The sequence below is a fragment of the Sinocyclocheilus grahami genome, unplaced genomic scaffold (genome assembly GCF_001515645.1).
Source record: "Sinocyclocheilus grahami isolate Dianchi unplaced genomic scaffold, SAMN03320097.WGS_v1.1 scaffold116.1, whole genome shotgun sequence".
Classification (NCBI taxonomy): domain Eukaryota; kingdom Metazoa; phylum Chordata; class Actinopteri; order Cypriniformes; family Cyprinidae; genus Sinocyclocheilus; species Sinocyclocheilus grahami.
In genome coordinates, this window is record NW_015505295.1 from 1543896 (window position 1) to 1561012 (window position 17117).

The 17117-nt window shown below is 37.7% G+C and overlaps 2 protein-coding genes across 2 annotated transcripts in view; both read right to left on the reverse strand.

Annotated features, from left to right (window-relative positions):
• LOC107589482 (nuclear GTPase SLIP-GC-like) overlaps positions 1-15005 on the reverse strand; it is a 20668-nt gene extending 5663 nt beyond the window's left edge. Inside the window, exons 1-4 of the mRNA XM_016277931.1 lie at positions 14864-15005; positions 1094-1230; positions 772-966; positions 465-643 (exon numbers count right to left, since the gene is read on the reverse strand). Coding sequence (XP_016133417.1) covers positions 465-643; positions 772-966; positions 1094-1230; positions 14864-15005 — 653 coding nt within the window. The remainder of the gene's footprint in view (positions 1-464; positions 644-771; positions 967-1093; positions 1231-14863) is intronic.
• LOC107589417 (uncharacterized) overlaps positions 1-17117 on the reverse strand; it is an 84515-nt gene that overhangs the window by 28013 nt on the left and 39385 nt on the right. The window lies entirely within an intron of this gene.

Below are 17117 nucleotides of genomic sequence, written 5' to 3' on the forward strand. Positions count from 1 at the left end.
TTAATGCTATATTGTTACTAAAAGTTTTATTTTCCTGCGTATTTCGGTCATTTGCGTTGTATATCCTTTATATTCTCTATAAAATGGGTAGGTTTAGGTTTGGGGGTAGATTAAGGGGTCTAAAAATCTAAATTGCGTATTAATAAAATGATAAAAATGCATATTCGCTGTAAAATGGGTAGGTTTATGTTTGGGGGCAGGTTAAGGGGTCTAAAAATCGAAATCGCTTATTGATAAAAATGCATTGATACGAATATCTAAATGATATAAAAGATACGTAAATATTTTTAAGTTTTTTAGCTAAAAATACGTAGCGATTTGTACGTTTTAAACGTTGAAACACGTCTAAATTGTACGTTTTAGCATGATTAAAAACTTACAAAAGCGTATGTTTTGTGCTTGTAAATGTTACGTATTAATACCTACGTATAAACATGAGACCAGGCTGAATATTCACAAAATACCTCATATACTCTTTTGGATTGAAGTCATCGGTCTTTGTACAGATGAAGTTGATGCTTTTGCATTTTCCTCCCGGTCCCAGTTCTTCAATGCAGTGCTTTAATATCCCCCAGGGGTCTCTGTCAGAGATTGCTCGCTTGATTTCACTTACAATCCACACAGAAGAGCACTCTCTCAGTTTCTACAGGAATTAAAATAGTGAGTTAGGGGACTTAGTTAGGGTTCATAGTGACACAATAGATTTATTGTGTGGTTGTACAATGTATTTGGCAAAAGACTCCTTTTAAAAAAGTGTAATAATATATTTACAGATTTCCACAAGTCATCTCTAGTCCTACTGCAGTCTCCACTCCCAGGAATATCAAGAAGCACAATGTGCTCCAGGAGTTCATGACAGTCTGGAATCTTGATTGTCACAGTTTTCACAAGCGGCCAGAACCAGTCACCAGAACTTGACTCACTGTGTTGTACGTAATTTGCAACATTGTTGGTAAATTCATATGCCTGTTGAGATGATAAATTGCTTTGTTTTACTTTGCTGAAAAGCAAATTGACAAATACATATAATATGTTAAATATTAATCGTTGTCCTAACACTTACATTACTGTTTGAGATTATTTTCTTACTGACAGATAAAAAGTTTTCAATCTCAGCAAATTTTTCATCATTCTGGAGCTCTTCTAATGTTTTCTGGTCTGCATCATCTCCATATAGCATAGTGATCTTTTCTGTAGCAACCTCCTTCAAGTCATCATCATCGTCCTCATCTTCATCTTTTATATCTCTAAAAAGTTTTTTGAGCTCTTTCTCCCACTCATGCAGAGGTACACAGCACACAGTATAGAGGAAATTAAGGCTTAGTTCTGTTCCAGCCAATCTGATTTATTTACATATTTATAAAGAATTCTCATTAAAGGCATGGTAAGATAAATGAGGAAACCTCTTTAGAGATTAATTCAATCTCTGCTATGTAGTTGGAGTCCGTAAGATTGGCTTCCACCTGAGTAACAACAGCTGTACAAGCACTAAAACAATCAGACAGTAGGAGATCCTGTTTCCCCAAGACTGCACTTAATAGGGCGCTTTTTCCATCTCCTGATTTTCCAAAAATCCCTATGGTTGCCTTCTTCCTGCTGCCTTTATCCATTTGATCTGAATTAGTGACTCTTTTCAGAATTTGCCTTGCATTCTCCATGATCATATCTGTGTGCAACAAAGAAAAGAATTACAATAGGGGTGAATGTGTGTGTGTGTGTGTGTGTAGCTTTGTTTTTCTGTTGGAATCTTGTTTTTCTTTCACGATTTCATCAATCAACTGTACAACTGGTAAGAACTGGTAAGTTGGAATCATTCAACAATCACGGTGAGTAATGGATTCTCCTGTTATTGTTACTTGCACTGCTTGCCACATGTATAGTGTAGCTTTCTCTGTCAGCAGCAACATGTGATAAATGCAGGAAAATAGTTAAGCTGACAGAGACGATTTCAGAAATGAGAACTCTAGCGCAAGTTCAACCAGGAAGACTCTAATGTGACGTCATTAATTACTCCTAGATCTAGCGATTCATCACTCGACACCTGGAGTATATTAGTTCTGTTCTCACTCATTACTGTGTTCGCCGATACTGCTGCCGCTGTTCAACCCCATCCTCCCCACCACCACCAGGTCAGTCCCTGTCCATGCATCAGGGGATAGGCTCCGTCCCTGCCTTCATCTTCAGGCAGGAACTGCACGCATCCACATCTCTCTGGATTCGAACTATGGACGGGCCTACGCCAAAGAATTATTTCTTATCATCTAACAATTTGAATACTACTTGTTAAATACATTTTATTCAGATGTTCTCTTGCCTACCGAATGTTTCTGGTAGAACCAGAGACATGCATCCAATCTTTAACTGAGGATAGTAAGAATGTGAGGGCCTTAGATACAGCTTTGGATGCGACTAGCTTAACGAGTCCTGTTCATTGTTCGGTTCTAGTTGCAGAGGCCCCACAGCAGGGCGACTGGGTGACTGTGAGGCGGCATAGTCGTGGGAAAAAACACCGCTCTTCTGTTCCGATCAAAACATTAAACAGGTTCTCCCCACTCAATGACACACCCACTGAGAAACGTGATGAAAGTGCCCTAGTTATTGGTGATTCTATTGTATGGAACGTGAAAATAGAGACAGCAGCCACTATAGTCCAATGTTTACTGATATGTGCCTGACATCGTGGCAAATTTAAAAGTGCTGGCTAATGCTAAAAGTAAATTCAGTAAGATTGTTATTCACAACGCCACTAATGATGTTCAACTTCGTCAGTCAATTGCAAGTACGATGTCAGACACAATAATATGCTCTGGTCCCCTCCCTGCTTACCGTGGTGATGAGATACATAGCAGACTGTTGTTGCTTGTTTGTAGACTTCAGTTCGGCCTTCAATACCATCATGCCTGACCTTTTCTCAGACAAATTGACCCAGCTCTCTGTGCCCACCCCAATCTTTCAGTGGCTCACCAGCTTCCTGACAGACAAGCAGCAGCTAGTGAAGCTTAGGAAACCTTCCTTAGGAAACTCACATCCAAGACTCTCATGATCAGCACTGGTGCCCTTCAGGGATGTGTGCTCTCCCCACTGCTCTTCTCCCTGTATACGAACGAATGCTTTGCAAAAGACCCCTTTGGTTAAGCTCCTGAAATTTGCAGATGACACTACCATCATCTGCCTCATACACAACGGAGACGAGTCTGCTTACAGACAGGAGGTTAAAGAGACTGTTGTCTAGTGCAGTCACAACAACCTGGAGCGGAACACACTCAAAACAGTGGATCCTGGGCACTACCATCTCTCAGGACATCAAGTGGGACACTCACATAGACTCCATTGCTAAAAAGGCGCAGCCTAGGTTGCACTTCCTTCGCCAACTGTGGAATTTGAACCTGCCACAGGAGCAGACATTTGGACAAGTTTTTGGGGCAAACCTGACCTGTTTAAAAGAGATGGTTTTCATCCCTCCAGGGGTGGTGCTTCTCTTCTCTCTAGAAATATGGCAGTTTGTACTTGACTAACTGGGGCCCAGGTCAGGAAGCAGACAGTCTGGCTAAACTGACCGTCTACTAGCCGCATCACGTCAGATAAGTCAGTAAATTCTCAGCACATAGAGACTCTTTCACCTAGATATCATACTACACAGACTAGTGTACTAATATCATACCACAAATACAAAAAACGTCCAAACCAGTTTAAGAGTAACAATTTAATTGATGTTCAACAAATAAAAAAACATATTATACTGATAAACAAATGATAAAGCTTGGCTTAATGAATATTAGATCCCTTTCTACAAAAGCGCTTTTTGTAAATGATTTGATCACTGATCATAACCTGGATGTGCTCTGTTTGACAGAAACCTGGCTAAAACCAGATGATTACATTACTTTAAACAAGTCTACCCACCAAGATTACTGTTATAAACATGAGCCAGATCCAAATGTTAAAGGGGGAGGTGTTGCTACAATTTAAAGTAATATTTTCAGTATTTCTCAGAGGTCAGGTTTCAAGTATAATTCATTTTAAGTAGTGCTATCAAACGATAAATCGCGATTAATCGCATCCAAAATAAAAAGTTTTGTTTACATTATATATGTGTGTGTACTGTGTATATTTATTATGTATATATAAATATGCACACACATGCATGTATATATTAGAGCCACTAATGATGTTCAACTTCGTCAGTCAATTGCAAGTACGATGTCAGACACAATAATATGCTCTGGTCCCCTCCCTGCTTACCGTGGTGATGAGATACATAGCAGACTGTTGTTGCTTGTTTGTAGACTTCAGTTCGGCCTTCAATACCATCATGCCTGACCTTTTCTCAGACAAATTGACCCAGCTCTCTGTGCCCACCCCAATCTTTCAGTGGCTCACCAGCTTCCTGACAGACAAGCAGCAGCTAGTGAAGCTTAGGAAACCTTCCTTAGGAAACTCACATCCAAGACTCTCATGATCAGCACTGGTGCCCTTCAGGGATGTGTGCTCTCCCCACTGCTCTTCTCCCTGTATACGAACGAATGCTTTGCAAAAGACCCCTTTGGTTAAGCTCCTGAAATTTGCAGATGACACTACCATCATCTGCCTCATACACAACGGAGACGAGTCTGCTTACAGACAGGAGGTTAAAGAGACTGTTGTCTAGTGCAGTCACAACAACCTGGAGCGGAACACACTCAAAACAGTGGATCCTGGGCACTACCATCTCTCAGGACATCAAGTGGGACACTCACATAGACTCCATTGCTAAAAAGGCGCAGCCTAGGTTGCACTTCCTTCGCCAACTGTGGAATTTGAACCTGCCACAGGAGCAGACATTTGGACAAGTTTTTGGGGCAAACCTGACCTGTTTAAAAGAGATGGTTTTCATCCCTCCAGGGGTGGTGCTTCTCTTCTCTCTAGAAATATGGCAGTTTGTACTTGACTAACTGGGGCCCAGGTCAGGAAGCAGACAGTCTGGCTAAACTGACCGTCTACTAGCCGCATCACGTCAGATAAGTCAGTAAATTCTCAGCACATAGAGACTCTTTCACCTAGATATCATACTACACAGACTAGTGTACTAATATCATACCACAAATACAAAAAACGTCCAAACCAGTTTAAGAGTAACAATTTAATTGATGTTCAACAAATAAAAAAACATATTATACTGATAAACAAATGATAAAGCTTGGCTTAATGAATATTAGATCCCTTTCTACAAAAGCGCTTTTTGTAAATGATTTGATCACTGATCATAACCTGGATGTGCTCTGTTTGACAGAAACCTGGCTAAAACCAGATGATTACATTACTTTAAACAAGTCTACCCACCAAGATTACTGTTATAAACATGAGCCAGATCCAAATGTTAAAGGGGGAGGTGTTGCTACAATTTAAAGTAATATTTTCAGTATTTCTCAGAGGTCAGGTTTCAAGTATAATTCATTTTAAGTAGTGCTATCAAACGATAAATCGCGATTAATCGCATCCAAAATAAAAAGTTTTGTTTACATTATATATGTGTGTGTACTGTGTATATTTATTATGTATATATAAATATGCACACACATGCATGTATATATTAGAAAAATATTTTATATTTATATATTAAATGTATGTACAGTATATATAATATAAATTATATGAATATAAATATAAACAAATAAATACATGTAAATATTTTCAATATATATATCGCATGTGTGTGTCTTTATATATACTAAATAAATATACACAGTACACACACATATATCGTGTAAACAAAAACTTTTATTTTGGATGTGATTAATCGCGATTAATTGTTTGACAGCACTAATTTGAAGTAATGTTGCTTCATATAACATTATCTTGAGTAATGTTAAGTGTTAATGATAAATCCCCTGTGACGTTTGTACTGAATACTGTATACAGGCCACCAGGGCCCCATCTAAAGAATTTTGCTGATTTTCTATCTGAGCTAGTGCTGGCTGCAGATAAAGTCTTAATTTTTGGTGACATTAATATTTATGTAGATTTTGAAAAAGATGCACTGGGATCAGCATTTATAGACATTCTAACCTCTATATTGGGGTTTGACGACACATGTCAGGATGTACTCATTTTCATAACCAAACTCTAGATTTAATACTGTCACATGGAATTGATGTTAATGACATTGGAATTCTGCAGCAGAGTGGTGATATCTCAAATCATTTTCTAGTCTTGTGAATACTCCATATAGCTAAAGCTGCAAATTCAACTCCTTGTTACAAATATGGTATAACCATCACTTCTACCACAAAAGACTGCTTTGTACATAATCTTCCTGACTTGTCTCAAATCCTCAGCATATCCAATAGCTCAGAAAAACTAGAAACTGGACTTTCTCTTTACTAGCACTTTAGATTGCTCCTTTAGGTTGCTCCTTTACGCTTAAGTAAGATTAAGGAAAATAGTCCGAAACCATGGTATAATGAGCACACTCGAGCCTTAACCCTCTGGGCCGAAGACCGCACCGGTGCTGTCTCGTTTTTTTCTTGATGACCGCGAAAAGAGCTAAAAACACCTTGTCATTTTTGATCATACAGATAAGAATAAGGTACTGTTTGAAACTGCAAAGGGTCTACTTTTATTTGTGTATAGTCATAATAACAACAAAACAATGTGCTTTTGTAAATTATAGAAAATAAACAGAGTGTGCTCTCTGCCGTCTCGGTCTCTGTCACCTCTCTTCACAGACACGTAAATAAAACAACCTCAATATCAGCGAATCCTTGCCTCACAGACATAAGAAATATATGAATATATGTATAGAAAGCTTGAAATGTCTACTTTTAAATTAAGTAAGTCACGTCGAAAACATATTCTCTGATAAAGTAGTCTATATGAAACCAACGGAAGCTCCAGTATTTCCTGTTTAAACTTATTACCTCTAATGTGAACACGCCCACAAGTGGCTCCACTTTTCCAATTTTAAATATCCACATGAGATGCGTGGACATGTAAATGCCCACATCACCTCCGTAAACAAACGTGAACATTCATCAAGTTTTCTACATCTACTTTTCATTTCTGGAAGATGATGCGCTGAGAGGAATAACCCAGAATTTACCTCAGAAGAAGAGAGAGAACGCAATGCAACACACAGCTTGATCCAGTGGAGGAGATCATTCTGATGAGTAAGATTACTTGCATCTGTTGTTATTGTGTTGTTTGAAATATGTCATTTCATTGCATCTAAATGTCTCACAACGCCAGGATGTTTTTTAATGTTCTATAAAATATAAACCACAAGATTTAAAAGTGGTATGAGTGTTTACACTGTTTACACAGTGAGTCTAAGAATGTTTGGCACAAAGGTGTGCTACTGTTCAATTCTCAGTGTTTAGATCAGTATGTTTAATCATGTGTCCATGACCTTCACTGTGTTAGACCTAAATTTTGATTATACTGTGTTGTAAATAAAATACAAATAATCAAAACCCCCATTTATATTTTACTCTTCTCACATTATGTTACCTGTCTCACAGACACATTACTGACTGATGGCTCATTATGGGAGGCCCTTTGTCTCTCAGGTGTGAAACACTAAATATTCATGGACATTGTCACTCCCTCGCATACCGCCTTTCTAACACAAAGCATGTCTTAAGCCCAAGACACACTGCACGATTTTCGGCTGTCCCAGACGAAAGATTGGCACCATGAAACAATCATGGCGAATCAGAAATCACCAAGATTGTTTCACAATGCCAGTCTTTTGTCTGAGACAGCCAAAAATCGTGCAGTGTGTCTCTGGCTTTACAAAAGTAAAATCAATATATTGTTTTCTGTGAATATATGAGCGGGATGATTTTCACATTATTTTCATCAAAAACTCTAGTCTACCACATCCAGTTCTTGTGAACAAATGTTCTGTATGTGTTTTATGGTCTTATTTCAGTGACTTAGTTTTCCACTAACCACGCATAAATGTTGTTTTTTCAAAAACACAAACATGTACATTTATGTTGCTCACACATTATTGTAGCCCAGTTTGTGCTGCTTACAGTGTAATCAGACTTTAGCCACTTGTGCTGCATTTGTGCTGCTTACAGTGTAATCAGACTTTAGCCATTAATATGTTTTTAAGAAAAAAAAGCACAAATGTCAGGTCATGTCAAAACTTCAGAGCCCCAAAATCCCCTCAACTGGAGCGCAACTGGAAGAAAAAACAAAACTAGTGATATTTTGGATTGCATGGAGGGAAAGTACTTACTCCTACAGAAAAGCCTTACAAATACTAAATCTAATTAAAGACTCAAAACTCCCTTTTCTGTCAAAGATACTAGAAAAGGTAGTATCCTCACAACTATGATCCTTCTAAGAGAAAAAATGGTATCTGTTAGGATTTCCAGTCAGGATATAGACCATATCATAGTACTGAGACTGCTCTCATCAGAGTTACAAATGACCTGCTCTTATCATCCGATTGTGGTTGTATCTCTCTGTTAGTGCTACTGGATCATAGCGCTGCATTTGACACTATCGACCACAGCATTCTTTTGAATAGACTAGAAAATTATGTTGGCAATAGTGGAAGTGCATTGGCATGATTCAAATCATACGTATCTGACCGTTATCAATTCATAGCAGTGAATGATGAGGTATCATATTGATCACAAGAGCAGTAATGAGTACCATAAGGGTCAGTACTAGGACCGTTGCTTTTTAAACTTTACATTTTACCCTCAGGAGATATCATCAGGAAACATGGTGTTATCTTTCACTGTTATGCTGATTATATAAAATGCAGCAGCTAGAGTTCTCATTAGAAAAAGGAACTATGACCATATTTGCCTGGGTTCTGTCAACACTGCACTTGCTCCCTATTAAACAGTGTATAGATTTAAAAATCGTGCTAATTACTCATAAAGCCTTGAACGGTTTAGCTCCTCAGTACTTAAGCAAGCTCTTATCGCATTATAGTCCTTGCGATCTCAAAACTCTGGCCATTTGGTAATACCTAGAATATCAAAATCAACTGCGGCGTTAGATCCTTTTTTTATTTAGCGCCCAAACTCTGGAACAATCGACCTAACATTGTTTGGGAGGCAGACACACTGTTGTCAACTAGATAACCATGTGAACTAGATGATTCCTAGAGACAAATCCCCTGTGAAGACCTTGTCACCTACAGTGCCCTCCACAACTATTGGCACCCTTGATAAATATGAGCGAAGGCAACTGTGGAAATAAATCTGCATAGTTAATCCTTTTGATCTTTCATTAAAAAAATTCACAAAATTCCATCCTTTCATTGAAGTAAAACAATGGAAAGTGGGAGGAAAGTCTCACTAGGAAATAAATGTTTTTCTCTAGCTCACGTTGGCCACAATAATTGGCACTCAATTAATGCAAAATCCTTTTTCCAAGATAACAGCTCTGAGTCTCTCCTATAATGCCTGATGAGTTTGGAAAACACCCAACAAGAGACCAGAGACCATTATTTTATACAGAATAACTCCAGATCCTTCAGATTCCCAGCTCCATGTTGGTGCTTCCCCTCTTCAATTCACCCCGCTTATTTTCTATTGGGTCCAGGTCAGGGAACTGGGACAGCCATGGCAGAAGATTCATTTAGTCCTCAGTGACACATTTTTGTGTTTATTTTGATGTTTGTTTTGAATCATTGTCCTGATGGAAGATCCAACCATAACCCATTATAAGATTTCTAACAGAGGCAGTCAGGTTTAGATTTTTTTATCTCTTGGTATTTGATAGAAACCATGATGCCATGTATCTAAACAAGATGTCCAGGATCTCTGGCAGAAAAATAGCCCCACAAAATTAAAGATCCAGCAGTATAATTAACTGTGGGCATGGGGTACTTTTTATGCCTGAAAGATTAAGGGAATTTGGCCTTTGCCTCATATTTATTCAAATGAGCTGGAAATAAAAAAAAATTAGAGAATTATAGAGGCAACAGCAATAATCAAAAGATGAACGTTTATTATTAAGCAAAAACACCCATGGACAAAAATATAACAAATTTAATTAATTTGGGTGAATACAGTATATTACAACATACATTTAAACTCGATAACAAGCCTTTTAGAAATAAAAAAATTCAACTTTTAAAAGTTGCATTTTAATTTAAGTGTATTCAACCATTTTCTGTAATCATTTTCCCCAAAATAGTGCTAATTCTCATTCCGGTGTGTCCGCAATATCTGAGCCAGTGATGGGCTGCTGTTCACCAGGGAAACCGCGAACGTCAGACCACGCACTTCACTCGTAGCTGAAAGATGCCATGACTGACTACATAACCTGCCAATAAACAAACAGTACTGAGATTAGAGAACATATTTTAACACCAAATTTAATTATATTCTCTATTATAACGAATAAAATCAATTTGTTAAGCAAGGAAAATGGTGTTTCCATCATGCGAAATGACCGCTGCTGACACATTTAACCTTCTCTATTTAGCTGACTGACATTTCGTCCCTGTATGTTGCGTTGCATAAAATAATATAATTTACAGCACAGTAAAGACTTTTTAAATGAAATAAAATGTATACAAACCTTTATTTCACTGAAGAAATGCATGGCGGCACTGAGAACTGCTCTCTCCCATAGAGGACACAAAAAGCCCGCGACCTGACTGTAACTCAGCAGCTGGGTTGTTTCATCAGAAACAGGCTCAACCCAGCGGTTAGGTAAAAAAAATAACCCAATATTTAATAACCCATTAAAAATGACCCAGCAGCTTAGTTACAGAAACTACCCAGCACCTGGCAGAAAAACTACCCAGCACCTGGGGGGGGGGGGGAATAATAACAACCCAATAAAATGACCCAGCAGGCTGAACCCAGCATTTGGGTAAAAAAAAAAATTTAACCCAGCATTTTTTAGAGTGTGCATAGCAGCAACAAAACAGAAAGTGCTGTGTGCAGTGACAATGTCAAGTCAGTTTACAACATAATTGTGCCAAAGCAGTGATGTAAGTGCTTACTTGTGGTTGTACAACGAAACGGAAGTAAAGTGCGAACATAAATATGTCGTATACATTTTTGTCTGTCATTTTGTTTGTGTGAATATCATTTTACACATTTGTAACTAGTAATCTGCAACTTCAAATTCAAAACACGGGTGTTTTGATTATTGTCTGTGTGAAAATCAAAATATTCAGCTTTTCACATCAGAGCTGTTGGTGTAAATTTCAACTTACAAATACGAATATAAATATGATATTAATACATTCTCAAATTCAAATCAACAAGCTCTCGAGTTATGCTACTCTTTTACCTTCGTATATATATACACATATACATATATATATATATACTGTATATATAAATAAAGCGATATATAAATAACAGTGACTTGACTTTACTTAAAGGTGGGGTAAGCGATTTTTCAAAAACACTTTAGAAAACCGATTCGGGACGAATAGCAAAGCAAACTTGAAGCCAATCAGCAGTAAGGGGCGTAACTACTCAGGATGTGGAGGAGAGCGCGTTCAGTACACGGGACGGACATTAGCCGAGCCGAGCGACAGAAAGATAGAGATGGCAGATAAAAAACAAAAGAGGAAAACGTCTGCGGAAACAAAAGAAGGCTTAAGGCAAGAAGTAGGACCAGTGTAAATATTGGATCAGCTTTCCAGTGCTGGAGAGAATTCAAGGAGCAGAAGGCCTGCGATCGGACGCCAAGGTTGTTTTGTTTCTTCTCGATAGGTGAGTAACACTGTGTCTGCGCCGCAACAGCTAAAGTCTGTCTAGTACACTGGACGCGACAAAGCGACCATTGAAAATCATTTGAAATTTGTGTCAATACGTCATGAATGGAACACAGCAGCAGTTTTGCTTTGTTTCACAGAACTAATCTGTTGCCTGGGTTGACTACGTATGTGTGGGGTGGATCTATCAAAATAGGGGCGAGACACTTTTGGGGTAGGGGCGTGTTTGTTTTGGTGATTTCAAATGTCAACATCGACTACCAGAAATCGCTTACCCCACCTTTAAGCTACCAAGTGATTATTTACTCTAATAGTGGCTGATTAAAGGTAGAGAGAATTTTACTTGCCTGTTGTCAGTGGAGGCTCTGTATTTGAGTCAGACGATTTATGGTAACGCTTTCTTTTAGTGCCTGTCAGAGAATTCATTCCATTCATTATATTTTCTTAGTCACTGACTCTTAAGCAAACACAAAATTATCTATTTTTTATTTGAGAAATTTTATACCTTTGCTGGCCATTGTGGAATGGATGAAAAGCCCTGGAGGTGAAAAAATGTAATTCAAAATCAGATTAAGCACATAATCTATATATTTTTAAACCAGCTTTATGTATCCCACTGTTAACATGCTCCTTTTTATATAAGAAATGGAACATCATTTATATTTCATATTTATACAATTTTATCCAGTTATCCTGCAGGGATTCTTTTTTCAACTTACCACTTGGGAGACCTGCACTAAAGAAAAAAAAAACTGTAAACACATTTACAGAACAACCTGTACATTTTACAGTTTAAATTTGTAATTTACAAAACTAAACAAAGAAAAGGTAAATCCAACAGCCCTTTTCTGCTTCAAGCTGCTACTAAAATTTGTTTTGTACCTTATACATATACTGATGGTAACCACCATAACAACACAGGTGAAGAGAAAACCAGTAGTTCTATGTGAAATCAGACATTTGAGCACCCCCATATAGCCAAAATGGCATGATCATAACACCCCTCGAATATTCGACTGTGAAATTGGTAGTCGAATCAGGATCCTCCTGTCGAAGCATCTATTTGGGGTCACCCCTACTATTTTGTAACTTAATTCAAGTGTATAACAAAATACTGTTATTAAACCATTTAAATTATAAACTATGAGCTAACTAGTCTTGATTCAACATTAACTTTGAAGTGCTACCTATTATAATACAATAAAGTCACTTAATATCAACGCTCTCCCACATATTTAGCTATTCTAACTACGCTTATTTCCGTCGTTGGTATAAGTGGCAGTGGGTGGTACACTAGAACTGTACACTAGAAATTTACCGTTTTATACCATCGTGCTGACAGTGTTTCTTTAGTCATTCGGCAATCAGCCTGAACCACTGTAGGGAAACCCCCCTTACAGTAGCAAGGCTATGCTCATACGCCCACAACAGGCACATGAGTCATCCACGAACACAGCTTCAGCATGTTGGATGCCTAGACACAGAAGACAACGATCATGACTGTCCGTCCTCAGAAGACAGGTAATGACCACAACCAAGAGGACACGGATGGAACGGCATCTTTAAAAAGACGCAAGCCTTCCATGATGTGGTATTTTAGGAAATCTGCTCTTTCATTTGAAGTTCCCAACCAGAACAGCTTTCAGACAGAAGATGAAAGGCTTTGTGGAGATCAACACATTCATCCACTTGGCTCCGAAGCAAAAAATCTGAAGAGTGGAGGCACCTGTCGCCTATTTATACCCGTATGCGCGGGGAGTGGCTCAGGTATGCAAGATCCACTAGCCAAATTCCATAGGCGTTTTCTCTTAAAGTCAGAGATGATTGGGGCTCCCAAGTGAATCCCCATATGTCTTCACGACATAACTCGTAGTGTCCGACAGATAGGGAACAAATTCAACATTATGGCATTTTAACTTCAAACCGTTGGAGAACCATTGGAGAAAGCGACACTACAGATAGAGGACTTGTATTTTAGTCTGAAGCAACTGCTTGAAGTTAAAAACTTAATGATAGATTTGTTTATTGCAGTCATGCAGCTTGTGGATTATTGGCAAGTGGATTATTGTAATGTTTTTATCAGCTGTTTGGACTATCATTCTGACAGAAACAAACTCTTAGAGTGCCTTAGAGTGAACAAATTTTTCACCAATTCATTCATTTTTGAATGAACAATTCCTTTAAGTGAAGCTTGTTTGCATGTTATCTGTATATGTTCACATTTTTGGGGTTACTTCACCAAAATTCTCAGCTCTGGAACATTATCAGCAGAAGTCATGTGTGCTGCGTTACCCCTCTGGGTGGATTCTCCATCTAGATCACAAGCTACTTCTTATTTTCTATCACTATTATTAACCTTTATTTAACCAGGTAAGTCAATGACGACCTGGCATTGTAAATACACCACTCAATGCCAGTATATAAACTGGGAATTCCGTGGACCAGAATATAAAATTAAATATAAGCTTACCCTATCATTCATCTGTGTATGTGTAACCCCTCTTGGTTCGTGACCATGCGTAAGCAGTTTTGTTGAGCACACTCACGTTAGTGTTCCAGACGCTACAATCTAATGAATAATTGATTTGTTAAATCAAATAAAAGTTAGTGTGTCAGATTGGTCGAGACGCTACAGCGTTTACTGTGAGCTGGGGAAAATCTGGAAGAGACATGGAAAGCACCAAACAAACAATAAATACTGCTCACCCGATCACAAAACAACCTTCTCAGCAGCTCGAGAGAACTGAATACTTAATCAATAAATACTTTTTGTTACATATGTGTATGATTCAATCTCTTTTTTCTTTTATACACAGAAAACACACAAAAAAAATTATACATCATACCTGGAAAAGACATGGGAAGCACTAAACAGACAATACAATACTGCTCACCCGGTCACAAAACTGTCAAAAAAAAAATAGTACACATATAGACAAATCAAACGAATATACAAAATGAAAGAAAAAACAGAGCAGACGCCATTAGCACATGGTGTACGCAACCCCCTGTAAGGCACATAAAACTCTGCTACACACCACCCTTTTTAACACTATAATACAGAATAAAATGATCTTAAACACATTTCTAGACAAATACAATTAATTTTATACAAAAATAAAACAAATGTCCCAACATTGTTTTGACCAATTGACCAGAGACATTTTCACCTACCATCTTTCTCAACAGCTCGAGATAACTGAGAAGATGTTCCACAACACACATTACACACTCTCCTTGCCTGTAGGTGTCTCCCCTTCTTCTTCTTCTTCTTCTTCTTCTTCTTCGTTGGAGTTTTATGGCAGTTGGCATCCATAGTGCTTCATCACTGCCGCAGGTGTCTCCCCTTTTTCCAAGATGCATTATACACATTAACAATAAACATAAGATTATTTTATAACTAGAACAAACATTTTATACCCAAAGCAAGCATTTTGACACCATTCACACTTAGTTTCTCTTTTTCTTTTTACCCGGTTACATATGTGTGTCTCAAAAATCTTGGGTGTCAGTTGTACCTTGAGATCTAAAATGCATCAATGCACTTCCTATTGTTCACACAGGATGTGGTACATATGCCATCTTACAGGATGTGTGTGTGCATGCTACACAAACTGTTGACATTGACAACTGTTGGCAAGCATTTTAATCAGGAAACACACGCGTTAGTCTTTACAATGGCATGCACTGTATCCAGGATCATTTTCACAACTCTAATGATTTATGGAGTTTTTTTCTGTTGAAAGTTCTTGGAAAGATATTTCATCAACTGAAAAATAAACTTAAAACACTTAACAATATCCCCATCCTCATAACATTTAGAGGGTCAATATCTAAGGATGAAAGAACCTCAAGATACTTTGATCTCCTGATAAACAGACAATACAAACATACATGAATGCAAATAATATCTACAGTCATGTTTGGTATCATTTGAATCTTTAGTATCAATTTGAGTCTCAGGGTGAGTGGTACAATGGTCTCAATCTTACAAAAGTAGAGTAAAAGATAATACAGATCCTAAGAGTTAAGAGATATTTTGATTACTGTAGGGGGTGTGTCATTCCATGCAAATTACCTTCTGTTCCCATTGAGGTGTAAACCACCCAGGTCTGGGACAATGGGTTAATGCAAATTCCAATTGTTTGTAGATGCCTCCATTTGGAGGATGTATTATATGGTTTGGTATTTAAAGGATTGCAGCAAAAGGGTCGTGGTGATTCTGCAGCCAGAATGAGCCCATAGTATGAAGTGTGTCCACACACTTCATACTATGTATTTTTCTAAAAGTCAGGTATGCATCTTACTCTTAGATTCATCTTTGAGAATTTGATGTTTTGTATTTATTTGATATCTTTCAATTGGCTATGTAATTGGCATAATATATATTTACCTGACTGATAATAAATTGTTACATTTGATTTAATTCTGATTTATTCTGAAATTATTTTCTCAAGTAGATTAAGTGAAGGCATATGTTACTGCAAATCTGCGTCCAGGGTTAGTACATACTAAATCTCAGGTTAGATGGAGTATGGGGCACATCAGGTGAGATTATAGATTTCTGACTAACTGCTTGACTTTAGTTAAGTGGTTATGCAGTTGCATTAACTATGGGGGGCTAGACAAAATACTATTGGAGTACTAGCATTGTTCGGGCATATTTCATAGTACTAGCCATAACCTCTGGTTATTGTCTCAGCTTTATTCAAGTTGTTATGTGGTTAGAATAACTATAGGGGGCTAGGTAAAAACACTATTGAAGTATTAGCATATTTCATAGTGCTAGCTGTAACCTCTGATTATTGTCTAAGCTTTATTCATGTTGTTATATAGTTAAACTAACTATAGGGGGCTAGATAAAACACTATGGAAGTATTAGCATATTTCATAGTGCTATCCATAACCTCTGATTTTGTTTGAGCTTTAACTACGTGTACTGCATTAAGCTAACTGAGACTTGTTATAGTACTTGCATATCATTGCTCTTTTGTTGAATTGATTGCTTCCATTGTCCTTATTTGTAAGTCACTTTGGATAAAAATGTCTGCTAAATGTCTAAATGTAATGTAATGTAATGTAACTAAGTTGTTATATAGGTGACTGTAGGGGGCTAAACAGAACCACCATTTAAAGAATGACAAGCATGAGGCGGTCTATTAAATAGTTAGTCATAACCTTTGACTCATGATCAGACTGGAGAGTCTGTGATTATGGGGTACAAATACATCAGCCGGTGAGATACACCCTGAGCGACATAGATTCCTAATGAACGAGTAAATATAAAGTAAAGAGTTAACTAGAATAATCAAATGTCAGAAGAATAATAGTAATAATTAGAGACAGACAAACAACCAATTTGCCTTTCAACCTAAATTCGAGGACCGATATAAAGTTGGTTTGACGTTTGACGTTTGACATTTGTCAG